Source organism: Anser cygnoides, chromosome 5 (assembly GCF_040182565.1).
Source record: "Anser cygnoides isolate HZ-2024a breed goose chromosome 5, Taihu_goose_T2T_genome, whole genome shotgun sequence".
NCBI classification, from domain to species: domain Eukaryota; kingdom Metazoa; phylum Chordata; class Aves; order Anseriformes; family Anatidae; genus Anser; species Anser cygnoides.
The window spans coordinates 28,287,202-28,314,112 of record NC_089877.1 but is presented as its reverse complement, the minus strand read 5'-3'; the positions used below and the strand labels follow the sequence as shown (position 1 = coordinate 28,314,112).

The 26,911-nt window shown below is 40.1% G+C and overlaps 1 protein-coding gene across 39 annotated transcripts in view; it reads right to left on the bottom strand.

Moving 5' to 3' along the window:
- The window catches only part of GPHN (gephyrin), a 366,964-nt gene that overhangs the window by 197,956 nt on the left and 142,097 nt on the right, over positions 1-26,911 (bottom strand). For 38 of the 39 annotated variants that reach the window (XR_010832041.1, XR_010832042.1, XM_066998522.1 and 35 more), the window contains one exon: positions 2,729-2,807. Coding sequence is in view for 35 of the 39 variants with exons in the window: in XM_066998518.1 (XP_066854619.1) it covers positions 2,729-2,807 (79 nt within the window). In the remaining 4 variants the exon portion in view is untranslated. Of the gene's footprint in view, positions 1-2,674; positions 2,808-26,911 lie in introns of all 39 variants that reach the window. The other variant, XM_066998532.1, reaches the window with a different exon arrangement.

Below are 26,911 nucleotides of genomic sequence, written 5' to 3'. Positions count from 1 at the left end.
TGTTTATTTGATAAGTTTGTTTCTTTTTTTTCTTAAGCAGCATTTCTATTTTCATTGACAGAGTAAGATACATACAAATAGAAAGAGAGGTTCAGTCTCCTAATTTGGGCAGCAGAGCCTTCATTACCCATGATGACAGAATTGAAAGCAGATCAGGTTTACAGAGTCCAGACAGTTCTAGCTGGGAAATCAATTAAAAAAAAAAAAAAAACCTACCCTGATAATTAAGCACACTTGATATAAATCAGACACTAATCCAAAAACCCTACAATGCTATCAGTACAGACACTCATTTCAATGTAAAGCCACACTTTAAGCCCTACAGAAAAAGAATCCATTTGACAGCTTTCTGCAATAACAGAAGAGAAATTCTGTCTGTGATAGAGCTAAAAGTGACAAACAAGGGAGGTGCCAATACAGTTTAGAAAACTGTAACAAACAGCTAAGTCTCACAAGAGATGGACACTATTCAAAATGTATTTTACAAGATGTATCAAACCATCCTAATAGAAAAACACTTAAACTTTTTTCTGATACTATGCTCTAGGCATATTATATTGTATTTCTACCTTGACTGCAAGCCTATCTGCTCTTAATGAGCTCCTGTTAAAAGTATACGCTAATCAAGTATTTATATACTAATTAATCTAGAATCTCTTGCACTTTCTTTGTTAAACTACTTTATTAGTGTCATACATTACTAATGTACTCCAAACCTTTTAAGTGGCAGAGGTCTTCACAGAGAGAGCACCAGATTTTTTTTATGTAAATCTGATGTTGGTATCTGATATGAGATTACAAAGAAAAGAGGCAGTTGATCTACAGTCAGAGTGAATGAGCACCAAAGAAATCCTAAACTGTAGATATTAAACTGTTAAAGAGGATGAACTAAATGTTATTTTGTTATTTAACCACTGCAGGTGAAACTTTTAGCCAAATACTCTAAAGCTTTAAAATAAACTTTATTTTATTTCAGAAAAGGTTAAAATATCTCTTTGACTGACAGTCATTCTTCAGCCCCATATTGTCCTTTTGCATTTCTCTTGCACCATGAAAGATTCAGAAACCATGGCACCTTAAAGTCGGCTACAAAAGGCTGGGCTGAACAATACAGCCTTACATGTTGGATTACTTCTTTGTATTCGAAGTCTCATTCACACAATTACAACATTTCGCAAGAACTTTTAATAGGCACTCAGTATTACAACTGCAAGAATGTCAATTTGGAAAGACAAAACCAAGTATATATAGTCCTATCATTAGGCAGAAAGAAGTAGACTTTTCTTGCATTATTTCCTGTCATACAATAGAAATGTCATAACAGTCCTTGAGAACTAATGGAAGTTTTTTGACTGTATCCAATCTTTCAAAGTCAGTGATAAAAAGGGGTACTTTGCAGTCACTTACGCTTCTGTCATAAGCAACAGAAATCCATTTATTTTATTTTATGGGTTATAATAATATATTGCAATTTTCATGTAAACTATGTTCAGGAAAGGAAACTGGAAGATTTCATCACTTTCTGTAAATGGCATGGAAAATCATCATTCTACACCAAATGCAATGAAAGTAACTTTCTGAAGGTAATCTCCACAGGTGCAAAACCAAAACTGTGTGCAGCATGTAAGCCTACTTGCAGCTCAAAACAACACATAAAATTATCAAAGGGAAAATAAAACACCTCAAAGACAAACTTTGGTTGAAAATGAAGTCCTTCAATTTTGACACTTAAAACTTAGTAAATTATCTAAAAATTACTTCTTTTATTCATTCTGTGAATCTCAAGCAACAATTCTACTTGTCCCCTGTACTTCTATCATTTCAGAAGCATAAATTATCATATATTAAATATACTACATAAAAATTTCCCAATAATGCACGTATGCATGCATAATGCCATTTATCTGTATCAGTGTGACAGAACATTCTGCATCCACTTCAATTACTAAAAATCGCCTGTAACAGAAACAAGATGTCAAATATGCCCTATTTTCTACTGCTGTACAGGCTCCAACATGTTAGGACTCACTGAGGAATGCACTATTCTTCCTGTTAAAAAGACGTGATTTTTTCCTTTCCTTCCCTCCACAACAGGTGGTACACTTGGGCACACTAGCAAGAACATTTTCAGCCAGTACTAAAATTAACTGAATAGAATAAACAAAGGTTTTATAAAATTCAAGTCTAGCTCAGAGCTCATGAGATTGAATTTTATTTTAGAGGAAGATGCCACACAGATGAAGACCACTAGTCTTGCCACGGGGTAAAAAAAATAGATCATCCATATACTTGAATCAAAATAAGTAGTGGAAAAAGGAATGAGTATCAGCTGTATGTAATCAGGTACAAAGAAAAAAAATCTTAACATTAAGATAACTGACAATAACATAATTATCCAGTAATCTCCTGGTGGCTCCTACTTCAACAAAGAGGGGTGACAATGTACATATAGTTCTTCCACAGAAATACTTGGACATACAATCTGTTTCCTCTGGTGATTGCTCTTTGTACCCTTTACTGTATGTGCTCGCTGGATGTTAGCTCATGATCAGAAGTAGATAGAAAACATGGTTTTAATATGTGGCTGTATTAAAGTCTAACAACTTGGCAAGCATGTTATCACTAAAGCAGTAAGTGTACATCATACTACTGATATAATTACAAAACTACTCACAATGATATCATGAAGAAGCTTTTCTTTGCTTAGCAATAAGAGCCAGATACTCACAAAGAAGGGTCTTGGACCAGATCTTTAAGGTTTATCCCACTACGATCCTCGGCAAGGTTCCTGAAGCAACTGTCACTCACTAAAAAAAATAGAAATAAAATTAAAAAACAAAACAAAACAGAGAAACGAAAGAGGTGGAAATTTAAGAATGAAATGTGGTTCTGTTGATTAATAATCTTTTTGTGTGTTGGGTGTAATTTGACACTCACATAGGAAGTCTGATTTTCAGCAACATTTCACTTAATTTTAAGGTAAGTCAACTGAATGGGAAGTGATAAGCAATATATCACAGATTACACAGCAATAAGCAGCTTCAAGCTAGTGTCCTTAATACTTCTACATTTGCATGTACAGGAAGTCTCAAATGCAACCCTGGATGCACAATATACACAGATACCGACACACTTAGCAGGAGAATCCTTAATCATGCATGGTTCTGTATTCTTTAGCTAATCAGAAACAGTGAGTTGCTATGTGTTTAACATTGTAGATTACAATCGTTCATGGGTTAGATGTTCAATATAAGCAACTGCCAAAACAATCAGTTAAGAGCAAAAATTTATCTAAATGGCTTATAATCAACTTACAAAGTTCGTATGAAACAGCCTTGTTTACTGCAACAATTAAAGAAACTGCAACACAGTAAATTTCACAAAAGTCTAAAAGAATATTAGTGTGTTTTTGTTTTCTTCACTACACAAAAAAAAAAGACATGATTCACCCCTGAAACTCCAAATCCTTTCTCTTTGCTAACTGTATTAGCACAGGTACTCTGTTCACACATGGGCTCGTTTCTCTCAATGTGACAGTCAATTTAAGAGGTTGAAAGAAAGTACTGGTACGAATGCTCTAATAAATCAGCATTAGTTCAAAGGAGTTACAGTTATTTCTGACTACAACGAACTTTCTGAAGAACACAGAGGTTGTGATACGGCAAAATCAGTGTAAAGATCAATTTGCCATAATTAGCAAGGTAATCTGACAGACCAAGGGAAGTTCGTGAAGAAATGCACTACTGGTCGCTTTCCAATGCAGAACACAGCCTCTCTTACAGTTGACGAAAGGGAATGCATTTCAAATCATCTGCAAAAAGCACATGTTCCTACTTCTCTCTAATTATGATACTCTCTCCAATTTACATCTATGAGTATTCATGTGCATTCATATTCATCAACACCGAAAAAATGCACGTCGTTCCCAAAATATGCTCTTTATTTGCAAAGAGTACGATGCACACCGTGACAGCCCCACCAACCCACTACAAAACTGCAAAGCGCTTGTACCAGCCAACCCTCAGCTTGTACCCTCACTGCTGACGCGCCTCAGGAGCCTGAAGTCTGTCAGCCTGCTGGGAAAGGCCTGCTGGAGGACAGAGCTCCTGAAGAAAGGGCTGGGGCAGGGGGGGTTCTCTCACACAGCCTGACAGCTAACAGTACATGACAATAATAACAGACATACTTGTAAAGTGTTGATAACATTCAAGTTTACCTGCTTGGCACCTCAACGCTGTAACGGCCAGGGATCCCAGAAAGGCCGGCAGGACACCCCCCCGCCAAGGCCGCTGAGGAGGCGCTGAGGTAATTGCCTCTCAGCCTCAGGCTTACAGCAGCTGCTCATGCCAACAAAATTCAGGACTCCTGGCTTCTTCCTCTAGAGACAACTTACTCATTACCACTACACTAAACTGAAATTTAACTGCAGCGCTAGCAGGAGCTACTTACCTTGCCATGGAAGCTCCCCATGAACATCCTGGGCCTTCAGAAATGTTTGATTTCCATGCCCACTACTTCATGGAACCCAAGAGTCTCGAATATAAAGTCTCAAACTGCTGAGCTAAAGGAGCAAGTCAGGGAGCAGTAGACTCACAAACAACCTATACTCTAGATTTTATGGAAGAAAAAAAAAAACACATCTAAGGGGATTAGTCTGTATTTGTCTCTTGTCAAGTTCAGCAACAAGACAGGAAGCAAAACATCCTGCCTACTGACTGGTCCTAAATCTGACACTAGTAGTGTACTGACATGTCTCCTATGCCAACACTACACAGCGTGAACAGCAACAATAGCCTATCATGTTTTGGTCACTACTGACAGATCAAACATTTCTAACACATTAAATAAAAGGCCAACAGCATCCTGGTTTGTATCAGAAACAGTAGGGCCAGCAGGACTATGGAAGCAATTGTTCCCCTGTACTCGGCTCTGGTGAGGCCGCACCTCGAGTACTGTGTTCAGTTTTGGGCCCCTCGCTACAAGAAGGACACGGAGGTGCTCGAGAGAGTCCAGAGGAGGGCAACGAAGCTGGTGAGGGGTCTGGAGAACAAGTCTTACGAGGAGCGGCTGAAGGAGCTGGGCTTGTTCAGCCTGGAGAAGAGGAGGCTCAGGGGAGACCTTATCGCTCTCTATAGGTACCTTAAAGGAGGCTGTAGAGAGGTGGGGGTTGGTCTGTTCTCCTACGTGCCTGGTGACAGGATGAGGGGAAATGGGCTAAAGTTGCGCCAGGGGAGGTTTAGGTTGGATGTTAGGAAAAACTTCTTTACTGAAAGGGTTGTTACGCATTGGAATGGGCTGCCCAGGGAAGTGGTTGAGTCACTATCCCTGGAGGCATTTAAAAGACGTTTTGATGTAGAGCTTAGTGATATGGTTTAGTGGAGGACTTGTTAGTGTTAGGTCAGAGGTTGGACTCGATGATCTTGGAGGTCTCTTCCAACCTAAATGATTCTGTGATTCTGTGAAATATTTGATCTAAATGCGATGCATTTTTCTACTGTCTCCTCCAAATCTCCCTATTGAAAGTAATCACAACTACAACTGAAGATGCTATCACAATTATTCTAAAACTTTTTTTAAAAAGGAAAATAAAAAATAACAATATAAAAGTATTTCATCAGTAAAACTGTCTGTTATTTGTCTGCATATAATTCAAGCAGTTCATAAAACAAGATGTGTTTGAAATAAATGTTTAAAATGAAGGCCCAGATTTGCCAGAAGCTTTGTCTTATTTGTCTAAACTCAACCCTAATATTATAATGCCATTTTTATGAATGAAGTTGAAAACCTCAAAGCCTTCCTCTAGTTAGCAAAACTATGCATTACCAGCATTTGCTAAAAAGACTAGCTCAAGTCAAATATCTGCACGCTTTGAAAAAGGCCTCAACTATATCTCCTCATTTTGCAGTAGTCAGAACATTGAGAAGCTGCAAATTTGCAAGCAAGCCTCTTTTTAGCCTAGTGTTGTAGCCAGAATCAGAAAACACTGATGCCTCTGATAAATATTAAAAATTTCAAACCCACTTTTAAGAATCAAAAAGTTCCAAAAGTTTGGTTAATATATACAAAAAAAAAAAAAAAACCCACACCTGAAAACCAACATTTGAGTATAATTGCCAGTTAAATCACTAGCATTGGTAGCAACAGGAGAGTTTCCAGTGAAAGGAAATAATTCAGTGGAACAACGTTGGACTAACAGCTCTCACAGGAACACTTCAGAGTACTTCACCGACCTGCGTACAAGCACAGTCACGCTCCCTCACATCCTTGCAAACTCTAGCACAGGGCAAAAAACAAGTGTTCACAGTAAACAAAGGATTGAAACAGTAAAACAGAACTCTTAATGCATTTCTCACTGCCTAGGAAACTGTAAATCAACAATGGATCCTTTTTAAAAGGGGGTATACTCTGAAATATTGAATTGAAATGCAAGCCTTTTATTTTAAACAGGACTTTAACTGAAACTGTGTTTGATGATATGGCAGAAAGGTCAGCATGATCTGGCATGATCAATGGTGCTTTCAGGTCTAGGAGAAGAAAAGGCAAAAGGAAACTGCATCACTGCCACAAATTGTACTACACACACAAAGGACATGCCCAGCTTCTTGTGTTTAAAGTGCAAGCAGAGAGACTTTTCAATAGGAGATTTGCATGAACGCACACACAGCCCATCACAGGATTTTACTGCCTTCTTCCAAAGCTTAATGTGTGGTGGGTTTTTTAAACCCCAGAAGTTTATAAAAATTGTTATTTTAAGCACTGTTGAGTGCACATTTTACGTACAGATACAGAATTGCTAGCTGTTCCCCTCTGAACACATACACATGCTACGTGGCTTAGCTTCTGATCTGTATTACAGCCCCCCCCCCCCCCCCCCCCCACTTTCTTACAGACAAGGAGAAATGAGAATTAGTAAAAGCTCCCTAAAATGCATGGAGCACATACAATGCATATCATAGGCATAGACTGATTTGTCTCCTACCATGGAAAAACATGGTCTGAAAAACATCACACTAAGGAGAGGTCAGTAAACTTCCATGCAACAATTTGACTTCAAAGTGACTTGTTAAAGATATCAAAAGGAATGAAGAGCTTTAAGCAATAGCTCCAATTCTCCCAACTTCCCTCCTAAATTCACCTCCTGGTTTCCATTGCTGAGGTTCAGTTTCTGACCACAGTCCAGTCTTATGCCTAGGAGTAATGCAAATGAGAAGCCAGTACGGGAATTTAGTTCTCACCTGGTAATTACACTATGTACAAAATCCTGTATGAAAAGGTTAAAAACACCATTCATACTCTAATGTGCAAAAAAAAACAGTTTACAATGGTTGTGAGACCTTCCCACTTGACATTTGTGAACTTCTAAATATACCCATATCATTTTTGCCCTTTTCTTTCCTTAAAGGTTTTAAATGAAACCATATTAAGGGAAAACGAATTGTTAGCCTGATGATTTTCAAAGTAGAAAAATACTGTTAACTCTAAGGGTAAACTAATATTTTCTTCAAGTGGAGGTAGTATGTAAGTTGTTGTGAACTTCACCCAATTTTTTTCCCCATGTCCAATGATTTTAAAATAATATAGCCCTTTAAAACTTAACCCACACAGCATCCTCCCAATAAATCAAAAAGCCCTCTTTAGAGCAAAGCAATTCCATTGCTACAGCTGTCGGTGGTCATTTTCATATCACGTGCTTTAGAAAAAATACAACTGTTACCTCAAAAAATGAAGGGCTATCTCATAGTAAAGAAAATTCATTACAATGTTTGCTTCCCCTGATACCAAAAGACAAAAGACATAGTTCTAGAAAACTCAGAAGTATTATAATCTTCCAGATTTCTCTCTTGGTTTTCACAAATCAGAACTGTTTTTAGACTAGTTGTGGTTACCTCTTGATAAAAATTATCCTGACAATGAAAATACTACACTCAAAAGGATAATAATTGATAATTGTGATGTACTATTACTTCTGAAAATACATAGATCATTATAACATTTAATAGTATACATTGAAGTATAACATATCAATGTCTTACATTTTTGTCTTTTAGTGATAAGATCTCATAGTGACAAGTTCATTTCTTTTATGCAGGACTTCATCTGTCTGTAGCAATCTGTCTGTAGCAGTATTGATTTTTTGGCAGATTTTCCATAACAGAACTCTCTCCTTACCCTTCTGTTTATACGATCATTTATACGTTTAGTTTTTTTTTATGTTTTTTTTTTTTTTTAATGCTGAACTCATTCAGCAGCTGAGAAATACAATAAATATTCAATAAATTTGGGGTGCCATAGAAATTACTGCTCTGGCACAGCATTGTATTCTAGTCTGGTTTTGCTTGCAATAAAACATTCAGAAGTCTCATTTCAGATTTAGGTTATTTGAACAGGATTCAAATAATTTGCTTTTAGAGGCCTATCACACACAGTGTAGCAAGCACCCACTTTTACCTATCATAGTTGCACATATGGTAGACTTCAAAACAACAAAGTGCTAACAACAAACTCTGCTAAAGAAGCCTAGGTTTTAGGATGTGAAAAGGTAACTTTTTTCTCAGACCTCAGAACATCTCTTTTTAAAAGCCCAGTCTCCTGCAGACACAGAATTGCTGTCCTATAAGCAGACTTTATGAATGTAAAGATGGATGCTCTTGCCATTGAAATGCTTTTTCAGGCATCTTGCCTGTCCCACGATCAGTAACATCAGAGATGAATATCCTGCTTGAACCCTCTTTCTCTGCTACTGCCATTCTTTTTTCGAGTGACTGCATGTCAGCCAGAAAACACAGATAAAACAGATGGCACATTACAGAAATTTTGTAGCACCTTCACCAGATCTATTGCCAAAGACAGCCAATTAATTATACGAGCAGCATTTTTACTACTTGCATATCTGCACACAAATCTTTGTGACGTTTTTACAGAATGAAAAGAACTGCTAGTCTGTACGCAAATTGCAAATGCTTGGAACTGCTAAGAAAATATGTTGTCTGTGAGTAGCACAAATAATGCAGCCTGGTTCCCTAAGAACTCGCTAGCTGCTGGTGGGAATCTTTATCATATGAAACAACATAAAAATCTGATGGGAAAACAAAGGGAGATAAATGCTGCTTCTGTAAGCTGTCAAACGGACCTTGCAGATGAAAGACACTGCACTGCTGAGATTCACCTGTTTGAAATAAAAAAGCAACCCAGTAACTTCCACTTAGTAGTAATGCTCATTTTCACTGGGCATTCAGAACTAGCTATAATGTCAAGACTAGATGTAATTTCAACTCATGTATTACAATTCACTCCCAAATAAAAGTTCTCAGCAGACGAGCAAGAACACGCTTATTTTAACCTGGTTAATTCCATTCACCAAAATCCAGCCAACGCAAGTGTTCTCTGCCCCATCAGCAAACCCCAGTACAACACATCCATCCATATCCTCTCTGACCAGACAGAGGTTGGCACAGCAGACAAACTATTTATCAGCTGTCATTTCACAGATCTGAAATACAGAAGGACTGTAAGGATTAGTGGGACTCCCTGCATACGTCTGGCATTTACACATGATGAATGCGGCTGTCATCTGCTTTGTTTTTCATAGTTTTGAGATATACTGAAATACAGGGAACTTCAAAGCATAACTACATTAAGTAAAAGTATTTTTTCAAGAAGACATCCTTAAGGATATCCCATAGCGAGCTCTTCAAGCTACACTTCATCGGATCACAGAGCAGAGCAAGTCTTCTTTCCCTGCCCTTCAGATGAAATACTACAAAATGCCGAAGATTGACAAAGATTGACGAAGAACTACTACTATAAAAAAGGAGATCATCTATGAGTAAAACAACAAGAAGAGAAATGTTCAGATGACCTAGTGAAAAATGAGGCGATCATAAACCAGGAATATATTTAGACACACAAAAAAAAAAAAGGGAATGTGAATCGATACAGATTTTTTTTTACAGAAAAACATAAGGAAGCAGTAACATCACCTGTAAGCCAAATGAAAGGAGGGCTGCTACAATGATGAAGAAAAGAAGGACTTCTTAAAGGAGATGAAAAGAGCCTTCTTGATTAGGTTCACAAAATGAAACCATGGTATGGTTGAAGCTGATGTGTTTATATAAATACATCAGCAAAATAAAAACAGAAGGAGAAGTGATAAAGGATAGTGTTGCACAGGAAAAAAAATTAGAACATTTTAAGAAATAAAACAAATGTTCCATGAGATAGGGGGATAAAACCTCATGAATAATCTTTCTCTAAGAACAGTGAGGGCAAGGAAACTGCACAAACTGGTGCCCAACAGACTCAGGAATAAATTAGATGACAGGAATTGTTCTTCAACATGAGGCAAGTTACACCATGGTTGCTAATGCTGGAAAATTTATGTTGAAGCTTCTCTGAAGACTATGAAACTCTAAGACCCCCTCCTCCCCCTGCCAAGGTTTCTCACATTTTCTAACAGCAATTAAATGAGCCATTTTTTCTGTGTATCCATTAGTCTAGTAGATTATGGCTCTTTTGAATGATTTATCATTTAAATTTCACAATATTTGTGTGGCCTTAGGCTTTAAATTTTGTCTTGGGTTTTAATCTAATATTCATTTCATGTCTAACAAGCCTGAGCTTTAACTCAACCACACTATCTTCTCTGCAGTAATGAGGTGAATTTCAGAAGGAAAACCTCAAACCATCAAGGACATTCAAATCTTTGGAGATGTCACGTTATCAATACCTCTAATTGTTTGCATCCAATAAAAATGTAAATTCCTTGCAGCTATGAGTATTAAATTTGTGATGGAATGCTTCCTTTTGGACCCCATTACTTTTCATTGGAAATAAGTTTTTTTCAGCAACCACTTCCAATATGAAGTTTTTGCTGCACCTTCCTTGGCTGTAAACCGCAAAAAAAATCTAGAATAGGGAAGAAAAGGAAGTCAGCACATGGAAGAGGGGGCAAGAGAAGACTTAAAAACAAACAACCACACTAAAGAAAGAAAAACACCTAAGTCCTTTTGAGGAGTAACATCTCCTTTTGGACTTCTCTGACATCACTAGTTCTATCCCAGGCTGCAACAGCTGTACTTAGAGCAGATGACAAGAACAGTTCCTTTAAAAGGCAGTCCTCACAGGGAGGTCTTCTTGATTTTCAGCTTTGCTTATTTCTTTCAAAGATGTCTGAGAGTTTTTTTTCATTACTCTAAAAACCATAAAATTCTTATCCCTAATCTTAGTTTTCTTGTGTTTTATTTAGATTGGGAAAAGACATGTTTATTTTCTTACTTAACAACATCTGAAGCAATTCACAGCATTTATACAGGCACTGTTACACAGCTTACATGGATTCTTGGTTGCAACGTGCCCTAATCAAGTCTATAATCAATGTCAGCTAGATGCACTTTTAAATACAATAAAGTATGCCTGTGCTAACACATTGCACTTCATTGTGCCAGCTTAAGAAACACAATCATTACAAGAAAAACTCGACTTCAATTTCAGAATGACACATTCTATCTCCAAACACTGCGTGTTTCTTACATAAACCCCTCCTGTGACCTCTCCATTTCTTCTGTCCCCAAAACACTGACAGCTTCTTACGGACCTGTGAGCTCAAGCTTACACAATCAGTGATATGATTTAAGAAGCCACACTTCACGTTATGGCATACAACAACGGGGCTTTGTGTTGCTGCACAGGTGAAGGCAAACAGACCTGCTGGCACTTGGATAATCCTCGCTCCCCAGGGCCTCCGTGTCCAGTCTTCCCTTCCACTCATTTCCGAATTAACGCAAGACCTAGGGCTTGTTTAAAAAGCAACTATCACCATATAGTTTTCTTTATGTACTTTAAAACAATGATTTTAAAAGACAACTGATGAATTGCATAAAAAATATGTCTTTAGTTTAAAATGCTCTTGCTTTAATTGCAGGTCTTCAGCTTGTTACATGAGACAGGGAATAGGAGCGCCTTCTAGCACTGCACAACCCTCTTCTTCCTAGGGCCCAGAAAGCATTAATTCCAAGTTTCTTCCTGGGCACATTCCTCCATGCTTTTAAGCTCCTAACTTTCTATTTGTTCTGTATTCTTTCTAAGCTGCTGTATTTTAGCCATGCTCAAAATTGCATTCCTTATTAGTTACAATGAAATTAGAATCACTAATGCAATAAGCAGTCAAGATTATTCCTCCCATTTGTTTTTGCTACCTCAACATGCTTTTTGTCATCGCCATGCTGCACATTTACCTAACTTACTTTGTCTCCCTTCAGTGACTCATAGTCTTTGCTATTCCTAAACACATTTTTGCAATGTATGAATGTTGTCTTCTTACTGCTGGCCCTGTCTTGTGTAATGTTAATAAATACAACAACTTTTTTTTTCCCCTTGAACAGAAAATTATATTCTCTGGAGATAATCTTGTCTAATATTTGACTGCTTACACTTAGCCATTAGTTCCCTCTCTTGGCCAATTCCAAACCTTTAACAGTATTTCACTCTCAGCCTACAGCAAGCAATAAAATGAGAAAAGTCTTTAAAGCCTATACAGCCTGTCAGCACTAATATGCTGCCTTACAGGGGCAATGAATCAAATCAATCAGCTGTCAGGACCACAGCATGACATTTTGGCATCTGCAGGACAATAACACGCCATGGAAACACTCGCTCCTCTCCTCTCTGTTTAAATTTCCTGCAGCTCAGGAGAAACCCAGCAGCCTCCCATTAGTACACGGAGCAGGGCACGAAGGAGCATGCCATGGGTCCCCCCTCGCTAACTCTGCCCGACATACCCATGCAAGGCAGCAGCCCCGGAGAGGCAATGAGACGGGCACAGCCCTGCTTTGGCTCCTGCCTGCCTCCCTGGGCAGGGTGTGCCTGCCTGCCGGCAAGCCACGGCGCTTGGAGTCACAGGCTCTGACTTACGCTCACCCACTTGGCACGTGCGGCTGCCTCGGTCACGATGGCTGCGGAGGTCTGGTTATGATCTGTAGTCTGGGCGTGACACAGTGGCAAGAAGAGCGGCGTGTTCTTGTGGCCCTCCTGAAAGCCTAATTCGTACCGCTACACTGGCTGTCTTAATGTGCAGGGTATCCTCCCTGCTTGGTCAAGGACTGGGAAAGAAGGAAACACATCTCTGCTAAACTTTTTGTTTTTGAAAAGTGTATTCTGAGCTCCTCAATACTGCTAAATTCCCTTGTAAATGGGCTATTGAGTGGTTGGGAAACTGCATACATCACACAGTTTACTAGTTCTTTCTGGAATTTCTCTCCTCGAAGCCAGCACTCAATTCAAAAAAATAAAAAAGGCTGCGTTACAACTCACCGCTATGCATGGCGCACAGATTTGGTATGCAGATTCCATGAATGTCCCAGATTTCCACTGACTTCTGTGCATTTGCAACAGTAAATTACAAAATGGTAACAGATATTGTTAATGAATTGTGCTGACTTCTTGCTAATTACTCGTATTCTCCTCAGAGGACTATTCACGTAAAACCTTAAGCAGGAGGAACTTAGCAAGAACTAGAAATGGAAGAGATTTTACCTCCAAAAAATGCAACACTCAATGTTTCTAAAAGTATTCATCAAATATCAATTAATAGTTCTCATCAGTGGGAAAAAAGATTTTTCGTACTGTTGACTGCAGAAATGATAAAATAGGGATTAAACCTCGCATTTATAAACAAATCCTAATTTCATCTATCTGAAATACTGACTTTTCTAAAGAAAGACCTCTGTACTCAAGTATCTTCCCTCCTTTAATTTTTACTTTACGTAAAATTACATATATATACCTATATATAAAACTGTTGTAAATATCTACCAAATGATGACATGCAAGCACATAAAATATAAATTTTAAATATAGAGAGAAATTGAGTATAAAATTCATTTTGGTCAACTGCTGGAGCAGGCTGCCCAGCCAGGTTGTGGAAGGTCCATCCCTAGTGGAAGTTCAGACCTGGAGCACTCCCTGAACAACCCGACCTTACCAGACTTCTGTCGTGCAGGGGGCTGGACGAGTTGGCCTTCACAGCCCCCCTTCCCACCTCAATTATTCCATGATTCTGCGAACAGGCTTCTGTTTCATATTTAGCAGTTTTACTTACTGTGCTTTTAATGCACAAACTTGGCTTCCAAAACAGACAGAGGAAGGCTATTAACATTAGACGCTATTAGCATTCGCAGCCTCTGGCTACATTGTGCAACAGAATCAGCAAGCTGGAAACTCCTATGAATGTCCTATTAAAATAATTTGTAAGACCTGCCTCGCTTTTGAAACGGCCAGCAAAGCATCGCCTTCCCTTCAGAAGTGCTGTTTTGAGGCAATCACCGCATTTTACAGTACTGCAGTGTCTGAAGCTAAGCAGGAAGGCCTACCGAATGCAAATGCGGAAATACTGTCAGATGTTACCAACAGGTGGAGAGTAAACTACCACATAAATTAAGGCTCTATAAATAGCATCCTGAAAGATTCTATAAACACCCTAAACGGGATGCCGTAGCGTTGCTTTCTGAAACATCAGATGCTTTTAAAAAACAACCAAGCGCGAAGTACTGTACAGAGCTGCAGAGAACACGGCAGCACTGAACACTCCCTGGTACTGGGATCACCCCCGCCTAGAAAGACACTCACACACCCCAAGGTATTTCCAGTTCTCATCATTTTGACTGGAAAAGTAATTGAGGATCTTGACAACAATGTCGGTGACTCTCCTCTTGAATGTTCCTTCTTTATTATGCAGGTCCATTCTGTTCCCCCATTTTGCCTACTGCATGTTCTCCCTCACATTTTAAATACCTAAAAGACATCTACAGAGAGAAATGAAGCTGGCATACAAGAATTTAATTTCAGGCTTCTCGTTTCCTAAACCACGGGGCTGGAGGGCCTCCCTTCGGTCTCCCTGGTCACTTCCGCATGCAGCCCTTGAGGAGAGCAGAGGAAGCAGCCACCAGCACAGGTGCCTTGGCTATAAAACAACCTCCTCGAACAGGCAGGGTCAGGCAGGGAGGCGTTTTTATGGAGTACCTGACCTCCTCCTGTTCAGCAGGATATAAACCCTGTTGTTATTCCAGCCCAGCAGCTTGCAGAAACATTAAGAGTTGAAATGCTTTATCTTTGTTTTGAGGAAATGGCACTTCGTGGCATCCCCCTTTAATGTGCTAACATTTCACGAGGCTGAGCGAGAACACTGCTGCTCTCCCCATGCAGAAGGGTTTCTAAATGCCACCTTGACGAGAATTATCACACGACTCAGTCGGCTGCTAAGCATGCCACACAGCGAGGACTACTTCACTATGAAAACAACGATGTCAACAGCCACGACGTGCACTGCATCTCCTTAGGATCTGTACTTTGATCGTGTTTTGGCCATTCTGCTGAGCCTAGCTGCAACCGCTTAAACTGGAAGGGGGATTAGGATTTCTTTAGCTTGCTCACGTACCCTGGGAAAGCATTAAGAAGCCTTCAGGAAGTGGCTGTGATGTATCACATATGCCCATCCAGTAGTTCCCACATCACCCGCTATACCAGTTACCCCCCCTGAATGAAATTACATGGACTTTCAGAACCAGACCCAAGTGAATAGCTTGCTAGATTTTAGTTTAATTTCCCTCCTCACTCGGAACACACATCTCCTCCTCTGTCTGGCTGCAAATCCACGCAGCAGAAGCAGGATGCAGCCTGCCAGACCTAAAGAGCCAGGACGAGCAGGGGAAATCCCTTCTCACATCCGCATCCCTACAGCAAGCTCTCTGCATACGCAGCCCTGTGCCACGCCGTGACTGCGACAGCGTGGAAGATGCTTGGTCCCGCCGGGGGGATGGCACACACTCACGCTGATCCCCACTAACAGCTGTGGCAGGTAAAGCGCTCCCTCTGAAGCCAAACCCACTGGAGATGAAGTTGTTATTAACAAGCCTCCACTGAACAGGTGAAAACGTGCTGGTACGCCAAAGCTTAAAGCATGGTCAAATCTAGGAGATTTTTCAGGAAGAGCAAGTTTCTAAACGAACTTCTCTAGACCCTGCTGCAAAGCATGGCGTGCCAGAAAATCTCTAGATGAAGGTCAACTAATCTGTTAGTCTAAGCTGTATTTTATTGTTTGTCTCAGAAATGAAACAAAATGAAAGAAAAACCTGGGTGGTATTATAGCTGAAAGCTTCCAAAAATAATTTGGCTTGAGTGAAAACATGCAGAATAGAAAAAATCAGATTAACCAGTAAAAAATGAAAATAGTATTTTATAAAAGAAAAGCATTAGGCAACCTTAACAATAGGAATGGCTAACAGTCCCTGGCCATCAATGCCTAGAGCATGAAAATGGAGCAGATTACCATAAACACAGCAACAGAACTGTTTAGATTTTATAAATTAAGACTATGACACAGTTTACGACAGATGTTACAGTTATCACCTCAGAATTCATTTATTCTCTCTCAAATAAAGAAACCTTCAGCCTGGTCTTTAGAAATAGGCAAATAACATGCTGTAGATTAAAACTAATTTCTACCAATTTAACATTCACATTTTTCCTATTCTGATAATTAATGCATTTGTACTGTCTTAGCAATGAAGATTAAACCAAAAAAAAAAAAAAAGAATTAAAAAAAGAGAAATGCCTATCAGTTAGACAATGTAAAAGCATATGGAAAAGGATCAGGATACCTAGATCTACTGATGTATTTCGGTGTTATTGTATCTATTTTATAGTTTTCCAAGATACCTAACAGAAAAATAAGGACAAGTTAACCAAAAATCTAATGTCTGAGCAAGACACTGCTCTTTCACTGTTCAATTGCCTTCTAAGTTCTGGGTTAAATTTGGATGCTTTGTGCTTCAAACCACAGAGCAGCAACTTCACAGTCTGTGTAACAGCTGGCACATAGCTGTTCATTTCAGTCTCCTTGATCTGCTGCTCTCTCAGACATCAGAAGTTTTACCACTAAGAAGACAATGTGGTTTGGCTTAATCACTCTGCAAGTCTACTTCAATACAAAAGCAAATTTATCTTGGTACGTATTAACCGAGTGCTGTATTAATTAATATGCAAAATACATAACATTTCTGTTTCCACAGGAAGGGGTTAGGAAGGATATAATCTTTTTAAATAGCCAAAATACACTTAAAAGTCATTTCACAATGGAACAAACATCAAATCAGCAAGAGCTGAAATTTCTTTAACAGACTTGTATTTCGACATGAGACTATAAACAAGTTTCTCATGGAATTATTCCCATCCACTCATTGGCTTCTACGATAAATATGCTTTAGTTATATAAATAGAATCTAATCTCATCAAGAGAAGGCAGCCCGAAAGTCAGCAGACAGCTGGAAAAGCACAGCCTCATTCCCTATTCCCCAACTGTCACATACAAGGAATCACCTCCATACAGCTCTTAACGGAAAGGGTATGACTCCTCTGCTATTTTATGCAAAGAGCAGGGCCACAGACTAGGGCTGTAGTAGAGAAAAGCACGATTCTCAGATGCTATGCAAAACTCAAAACAGCTGCTGTGGAAGCTGAAAATCTTCTGCAGAAGATCCACAGGCAAGCAGCCGACCTACGTAGTATGTGCAATGAAGCACCAAGAGAAGACAGCGCTGCATTCACAACGCACGAGCTTCTGGAGTCAAAAAAGACGATGGAAGACAAGGGGCATGAAGAGGGCGATGGGCTACAACCTTCTCAGCCAAGCTGTCCCTTCTCCCTCACCACTAAAACGTCGATTTGCTTTGCCGGTGCAAGGGCACACAGGAAATTGTACCAGTCCTGAAGCCTGCAGATTCCCAAGAGTACTCCCACGCTGGCTCAGACTGCTGATGGATCTGTTTCCAGCAGCAGCTCATGCAAGACAATGGAGAAAAAGGTGCAAAACACCCTTCTGGATGGGGGTTTAAAATGATCTGCCCTGTGTGAAAGCTGCATCTCAATCTATCAGTTCGATATTATTCTGATTTTTGAAGCATTTTAAAGTTTGCTGGCATCTTTTTAGAATGAGCTACAACATATTAAGATTTCAGAGAAGCACACAAATACCAAAACTCTCTACAAATTTTGCTAGACACCAGAATATCCCTGCAGAGGAACTGCCTCCCTAACGCACAGGCCATCTCGTATGGTTTTATCTCACGTTCCCACCCAGCAAAGACAGACCAGCACAGAAAAAGTGCTGCCATTCGAGGAAGACGGTTCAGCGGCCAGGGGAGCTGGACAAGATGACCTCCAGAGGTCCCTTCAGATTTCTCTCAAAAAAAGACTTATTTATTCCCCAAATTAGCTCCTCAGTGTTCTAGCTCAGAAGGTCTATCAAATCCCCTCTAACCAGGTAAGGCAAAATTAGGTTGGCATTGCAACTCAGCGGGAGGAAAAGCGAAAGAAAAGCAGCGGCATTTGGTGGTGGTGCAGAACACGGATGGCTTTTTGGCTGGTCATGGAACGCGGGACTAAATCTGGCCAATCTCCTCCAGTCTTGAGCAATGCAGGTCTGAGGAAAATGAAGAAAAAGGAAAAGGGAAAATAATAGAACCGAGGAAAAAATAAGATATGAAGACATGTCCAGAGAAACCTAATTCTTTTAACCCTTCCAGACATTCCATACAGGCAAACCCCCTTAAACTTAGAAAATGTTCCTAAGTACTTTAAATAAAATCTTGATGCCTTAGTTAAAACTGCCAATATAGTCACTACTAAACAACTGAAGCCCACATTTGCAACTTCACCAGTTCATTGAGAAAGGCCACTTTGCTCTTCCAGAGAATTCTTCCAGGAGTAAGGACCATGTATGCAACTAAACTTTTAAAAGAATCACCATTTATAAATTAAAACCATGCAAAAGGTTTTCTGCATTGCTGTAACAGAAAAACTCTCACCATCACACACACACATTAATTGTAACAGTTTTTAAATTCTGCAGCAAGGATGCTTGCTTTTGCCTACAGAGATGGCTTAAGTGTATTAAGTGTAAGCATCCATGTGCTCATCTCTTTTCCCCTTCCAAATATATATTTATTTTTTAACTTGATGACCAACCTCAAGCAAATTTTATGAAATTAAAGATGCCAAAGATCGTAAGTCATTACAGAAAGTTAGAGATGTCAAAGACAGTAAGATAGTAAGTAAGGGAAAAATCAGCGGTTGAAGAGCAGAGAGGCAAATCAGTGCCCGTACGGAGACAAGGCTCGTAGCCACTCCAGTCCATCAGCTGCCAGGCAATCAGGCAACACGCGCGAGGCCTCGAACCACTGCGAACATGGGATGAATCTGCAATTTCCCCATGTGAGTGTGTGGAGCTGCTTTTCAGTCTGCTAGCGGAATTATGATTTTGTATTTGACTAGTGCCAAACAAAGTAATACTTAGAACAATACAGAAAAATTAAGCAAACAGAAAACACAGAAAAACAAGAATTACTTCTAACGTTCAATATCCCCAAACGCATTGAAATTAAGAATTTCAATGTTGTTGTTAAATTATTTAATGTTTGACTATTCAGTAATGTATTAAAAATCAGTATTAAAATTAGTTTCTTTCAAAGGGAAGTTACAATGTATTAAGGATAATGAGAAAAATTCTAAACTGAGAGACAAGCAGTGCTATTTTGGGAAGTGAACAGATGGCTACAGAAGAGCAGACCCAGAAATCACGAACAATATAGGGAGTCAGAGCAGGGCTGCTGGAAGGCGATATAACTGGAGAACTTTGTTTTCTTATTTTAATGCACACACCTCCTCATAAGCTCAAGAAACTTGCAATCTAAAACTGAAAAGATCTGACATATTTCCAGTTATGTTAGTGACTTGCAAAGCAGTTTTGGCTGATTTTCTTTTCCCTCTCTGTACACACAAGCATTCCTACACAAGCTTTTACAAAATCTCACTACTTTGCAAAATTTTACGTGTTTTTTCTATGATGCAAGAAACAATAGGAAAACTGAAAAAATAGGATCCAAAAATGTTTCTTATGTACTCTAAAACATTTCCATACAAACATTTGTATTACATACTTTTAAGTAATTTTCTTAAAAAAAAAAATCAATACATATAACCTTTCTAAAGAATACTAGATTTTTGGTCTACTTTCATATCTGTAAATTATAGGTCTTTAAAATTCGTAAAACCTAGGAAAATAAATCAAGTGTGCAAAAAGCCTTATCTCAATCTCATCTTGCATTTACAAGAAAAAAGAAGCAGGACTTTCTCTTCTTCCCAAACACAGGACCCAACCATGACTCCAGCTTCAGGGTATCTCAATGGATTTCAAACAAAAATAAAAATCCCAGTAATTCAAATCTACATTTGCCTGGGAAAGGAAACAATCCTTCCTGCTTTTTGTTGGTTATTACAGGAAACTTATCAATAATTTCCTTGTTCGTACCTGTAAAATTGAAAAATATAAATATTTTAAAGAGTTGTATCAGTTCTTATCCAGAAGCTGTATGTGCAATGTAGGTCTTGTCTTCAGTGACAAGTTGGCTGGCCTTCTTTAAGCTGAAAGAAGAGATCCTTTTAAGAGACAATTTTCACTATCAGAACACAAGGAACAGTTCTCTACAGACTTTCCTTGTTTGTTTTTTAAAGAAAAAACAATTTACAGATTAGAAGTGCCAAATACATGCACAAATCATACATTTCTGATGCTGCAATAAATAATGCCACTTCCTATGAGCACACTTATCTTTGTAAATACTTCATGTTCCAGATCATTGTGTCACCCACAAACCATGCTTTAACACTTCCAATCTATCAACAAATAATCCTGAAGCTCCCATTCTCACTAAGTTCCTTTAGCTTTAACTCTCTGTTGGGCAACCCACCCTCCAGGGATCCCAAGCAGCAGCAGCAGGACTACCTCAGTTCCTCTTTTCTCTTTTGAAGAGTTAGGCTTCAGAGCATACAGATCACAAAAGATTCTGATCTACCAAATGACTTAACCTGCAAAAACAATAATTTCACCACTCTACATATTGTTGTATCTCTTTTACAAGGTATGAGCAAAAAGTCAGGCCAGGTGCAGCCTCACCTGTGCTGACCTGAGGGCCAGGCTGGCCCCTGGGGTACACCACTGGCTCCCGACGGGCTGCTGATCACCGCCCTGGGGCCCAGCTGTTCAGCCTTTAAGTCCCACGTTAGCTCCCATGTTTCTATCGTAAGTTGGGTGAGGAGATGTTACACGCATCTTCAAATGTCCCCTGAAAAAGATATCTCCCTTCTTTTTGTTGAAGAGAAGAAACACGCAAGAGAAAACGCCTGCTGTCAAAATCTCCGTATAATTCAATACCGACCGGAGGAGACACAAGCCATTTATTCAGACAAATGTTTTCAGGTGGCTACATGAAAAATGGCTTCTGGCACACAGGTCTAAAACCACCAATCCTAATTGCTGGTTTATGACCAGTAAATAATAAAACTACCCTGTGATCTGGAAAAGAGACAAATTGCAATCAAAACTGTGTGAGGCAGAAGCAGTCCTGAACCTTATTTACTTTCTGAAAGCTCTGAAGGATGTCTTCTGAAACCGCTGAGAATCCCTGGAGCATCACAGGCTCCGCAGAGAGGAAGGAGGGCTTCCCTTCTGGTTTTGATGAAGTTTGTCGTTAAAAAAATAAGTACGTAGTGACATATTAAATAAGCTGAATGATTACATTTCCGCACTGACACAGTGCAGTTCTAAATCAACACCCAAGGAATTAAACGAGCTCCCGCTGCTAACTTCAAAACAAACCTGACACAACTAACAAAAGGCTGCACCCACCCGCCGAGCGTGCCTCACTGCCACCCGAGGCAGGCAGGGACCCAGGGACGGAGCCTCCTGGGGAGCTCGGCTTCTCCTGCAGCAGGACCCTGCACCCTGCCACCATACAGGCGTGCCTACCAATAAAAACCTACACAGAACCAGTAGGAACACTGGGGATTGCAGTGATACTCATCTGGTACCTTTTTCCCAGTCCTGAAGTAACAAGGTGATACCTTTTTCCAGCAAGTCATTTTCTCACGCAAGGATGCGTTTCTCTGTCTGACAGGAACAAGCAATATGTTTATCTCAAGTGGCACGTCCATACTTGGAACGAATGAAAACCATTTGTACTTATTATCCGCCTATGCACTTGCAGAGTTTTACAGGTTTCCTGACTGCCAGCCTGCTTCCTTTCACTTTATTGTAAGTGCAGAGCTGTAAGAAAAGAAAACACGTTCACTTCTTCAGCAGAGTTCTCAGAATTACCACGCTCTCGGCGCTCCTTGATGCTAGGGCGGACGAGAAGCCAATACTAGGAGGGACAAGGAATTGCAAAGCCCTTAAAACACCACAAAGCACACCTTAAAACACACCTCTGTGCCTGCCAGGTGCCGGCAGGCAGGGCAGAGGCAGGGCAGAGGCTGACGGCAGCAGGCAGCAGCTGCCAGGGGAAGCTCTGGCTGGAGAGCCACCTTTCTGAGAGCTGCAACAACAAAACTCCGCCGTTAAGAAAAGCTAAAGAAAATGCTAAGCTGAGGAGACAGCTTCTGGCTTTTCCCATTTATTTTTGGAGAGCTCCTCAGCCTTCAGGGCCAAAGGCAAGGTGATTGCAGCATGCTGCGAAGCCAGACACCCCGAGAAGACTGAGATCGTTAAAAAAAAATCATTTAGGCAGAAGGAGAAAGATGAGTGAATTAAAATTCTAAACTGAAACAGAAAGAAGGAAAAATCCTTTTTTTTTAATTGAAGATCTCGATTACTGTAACACCTAGTCACCTTCCAAAAATAAAATGACATGCTTTAGATTCCTCGTCTTTTAATAGACATTTCCTTTTTTCTCCTCAGACATTGTGGCTTTAACTTTCTTTTTTTTTTTTTTTTTAAAGACTGCCATTCTCAGTGTACTAGTCATTATACAAGAAAGAAAAATACTTTCCTGTTGAAACAGGGAACACAGATGTTCGCGCTTGTTGCACTCTTACTTGAGATTCTTCTTCACAGCCTTGGCCAAGCACCGGAGAAAAGCCTGTGTGCACGAATGAATCTCATCCTTGCTGTAGATGCTCCACCATGTCAAGGGATCGGTTACTGACCACACACATTATCCTAGTACCAGTGAGCTCAGGTGTGCTGACCTCAGCCCATGGAGCACCTTCAAGTTACTAAGATCCTCAATTTGACTTTTTGGCTTTTTGTATGGAGACTTGTACACAAAATAGACGGAGAAGAATGATTGCCTCTTGCTGCCTTCCCTGCGTTATTAGAATGTTTTAAAGCAAACTTTAAGGGCTTATGCCTAATTGCTCAGGTATTAATGCAGTCCTGTTATTTAGCTGAAAGGCAGTGAATTCCACAAAAGGCATTTTACTGGTTGCCAGGATTGAGCACTCTTCTTACCAATGGGATATGCTAGAAAGCACTAATGGCAGGTAACAGCATAGGGCTCGCTGTTAGAAATCCTACTGCTTCTAAGCGCCGGTGCTCGGTGAGTTCTGTACGTGTAATTCACTCAACAGCGCCTCTCTTCCAGCCACAGGCTCCACAAGTGTCAACTTTTACATCACCACCTTTTATGCACTCTCTTGTAAGCAGTTGCCATTTTTCTGTAATCTGATCTCCGCCATAATGAACTGGCTATTTTCCAAAAACTTGAGATAAAGATAGGGAAGGAACTCTCACAGTTCAGCACTACGACACTGAAGCAGTTGCATACCGGAGAACACAAACATGCCACAGTAGTGGCTTGGATTTAATATGTATCTTCCAGAAAAAAGTTTAATAAAATAATTTTGCAACGATTGGAACACTGCCCCAAAAGCTCAAGTTCCCAAAAACAGTCTGGAAAAGACAAGATGGTAAACACGGATTTCTGTTACTGCTTGTCTGGATGAGCGCATGTGTACTGAACGCCGCACAACTCTCCTCAAGGTAGGTGCCTACAGATGGCCCGAAGAATCAGACTGAAATAAAGCAACTGGGTGAACTGCACCCCACAGCCAGTGACCTGGTACTTTGTGTTTTGGATCAAGTTGCCAAAGTTGCAGAGCAGTTTTATGTAAGTGTGCTGAAATGCTATGTATACCTGGCAGACAGCCCTTCAGTCCCTGCATCTGTTCCCAGCACATCTGAGCACCACCAAGGCAAAGCCAGCACTGAGGGGCCGACAGAGGCTTTCTCATTCTCTTATAAAGAAACATCTAATTCCCTGCAAGACTAAAATCTCAAAGCTCATGCAAGTTGGTTTGCTGTAGCAAGACTTGTTCTTGCAAAACCATTGATAGCTACCACTTGATACCTTTCCTGAAGAGAGAACATCTTGGAAGGAAGGTACGACAGCAAAGCCAAGACCTGCAGCAGTAAAAGACATCTTAACAACCTGTATCAGTTGAACTGGAAATCTGAATCAGGCTCCTTCCCCTCGCCCCTCCCGGCCAGTCCCAGGCCTACATCCCGCCTCTGCAAGGAAGCCCCTCCACCCGACTGCAGTATCCGGCCCCGCTCACCACGCGCATAACAACCCCTTCACATGCTGGAAAACTGCAGCTCTACCAAAAAAAGAGCTGTGTTTTTGGTTTCAAAACAAACTGGTATGCCAACATCTTTTATGACTGATAGCACCAAACAGATTGCTGCTCTGAATTCCTACTTTGACGATTAAATTTTAGCTTGATAAACTTAAAGGTTACAGGTGTAACTGTACTCAAGTGAACCATAACTGAACTCTCCAGAACAGACTTCATTTGCCTCACTGACTTGCCTCTTCAGTTCTAAGCACGGAAACAACTTTTTGCTCCCCAGAAAGTGTATTTTGCCTAATAAGTGGTTTGAACTGATAAAGAGGTGAAAAAAATCGGAAGGAAAACCAGCAGCAGCAAGCTAATCCCTAAAGCCACACTCCAGTAAGAAGAGGAGATAAAGAAGAGGAAGGAGAAAAGAAGTGGGTAAATCAACACCACAGGCTGGTTTTGCTCAGAAAACTCTCTTCTAAACCTACGTGTTTTTTTACAATAACATCACAGCTGTTTCTGTAACCCATACCCATGGGTTACCATTCATACATGGCAACGCTGACAACCTTCATCTATGTGAACTACCCCTCCAAAGTCAACATTAACTGCTCTACTTCCCCCTGTAAGAGGACTCACAAAACACAGTATTACAGGTGGGTACTCAAGAGGAGTCACACGGACACATCTTCACCAGTGTTTGAGAAAAGAAAGAAGCTGCACCACTCTAGCACACTTGCCTTCTAGTTTTACAGTACCTTTCTTTCTCAGACCTTGGTAGGGAAGAAGGGGCGGAGGTTCCCAATTTGTCATTTGTCTAAACTTAGCGCATTATGTACCCACAGCAATACCACTACATGACCACGCAGCCTGTTCCCACATTGCCAGTAGGAATTATCTATCATCAATTAAAAATCCCTTAATGACAGAAAAAATCCAGAGCGTTCAGGCAAATCCTGAAATAATGGCAGTAACGTGTAACTTTCATTAAGGCATGATTGAAATAACAGCTGACTGATTCCGAGGTGCGAGTTAATTCTATTTACAATAATGTGGAAATGTAAAACAAAATTCTGGATAAATTATTAGCAAAAAAGTGTCCTGACTGCAGTGATAGCTGTCCAGAAAAACTGTCACGTAGTAACAAGTCTGGGCTATTGGCATGGCATAACGCCAGCCCAAACTGACAGGAAATACTGTACCCAAAGGCAATCTTCTTATTTGTCCTGAAAAAGATGGACACGTTTATTTCAGGAATCCAGTTCCTCCCTTGCCCCCTGCTATTCACTCCCAACGGCTTGCTGCTACTCCCATGCCTAACAGGGCTCACAAAGGACCTAATGCCACCGGACCCACTCCCCAGCCCGCCCAGGGCACAACGTTCAACCAACCCAGAAAGCAATTTATCAGACATATTTTAGCCCACATATCATCATCTCCAAAATGAAGAGAAATGAACATCTCCACAACAAACACAACGCAAAGAAAACGCACGTGCAATGGGCAGTTGTTTCAGCTGTGCTGTAGTCTTCCACACTTCATAATGGAAAGCTTTTCGTTCCTAGCTTCCAGTCTGTACGTTCATAGCTCATTGTAAAGTCTGACTCAATTCTGGCTTTGAAAAGAGAACAACAATAACCACCTCTAATTTAAACTAAAATCTTGCAAATGGTGATTCTAACGCCCAAAAAGTTATTAACGGTCCTCTCTCAGGCTAACAGGTATGTTGGACAATCTCCATCCAGGTGATGAAGGGTATTCAGGCACTGAGGGTTAAAATCAAGGAGTCTATGAATCAAATTCGTAAAACCATGGCTACAGCTCACTGGAAGTGCTGAACTTATTTATTTTGGCATTATTGCAAATAAAATTAAGTACCTACATGTTTCTAATACTCCAGTTTGGAAATAACGTTTGCAATACCAAATTGTTTTTAACGTCAGTATCTGTAGTATCTCATTAAAAACGGATGCTGTTTCTAGCAGAGTGTTTGTAAGGACTGACACAGATTAATTCTCTGTAGGCTTGAGTGAAAAAAATCAAGAAACAGAATTCACATATAAATTGGAGATAAGAATTACTCCCAACCATGGCAACAGCTGAGCTTACGTGCCCTGTTCAGCAGCAGTGAGAAATCTGCCTGATCCTGGTAACTTTGTCCATTATCAGGCATCTGATGAATTCACATTTGAATTTTAAAGTCAGACTTAAAGAAAAAAAAGATGAAATCATATGAAAATAGCACTTTCATACACAAGTCTTAAAAGTTTTAATAGATATCAAAAGACTGTAAAAGAATGAGGACTGAATGCAGAAATAGAACACAGAAAAAAATTAACACAGAGCTTTTTCAGTTCCTGTTCTGGAATACCACCCAACTGCAGGTACATCTTCAGCTCTGAGCACCACAAATGTGCCTTACGGGGAAGGGAAGAGTAATAGCAACAGAAGCTCAGAAAAAGTTTGT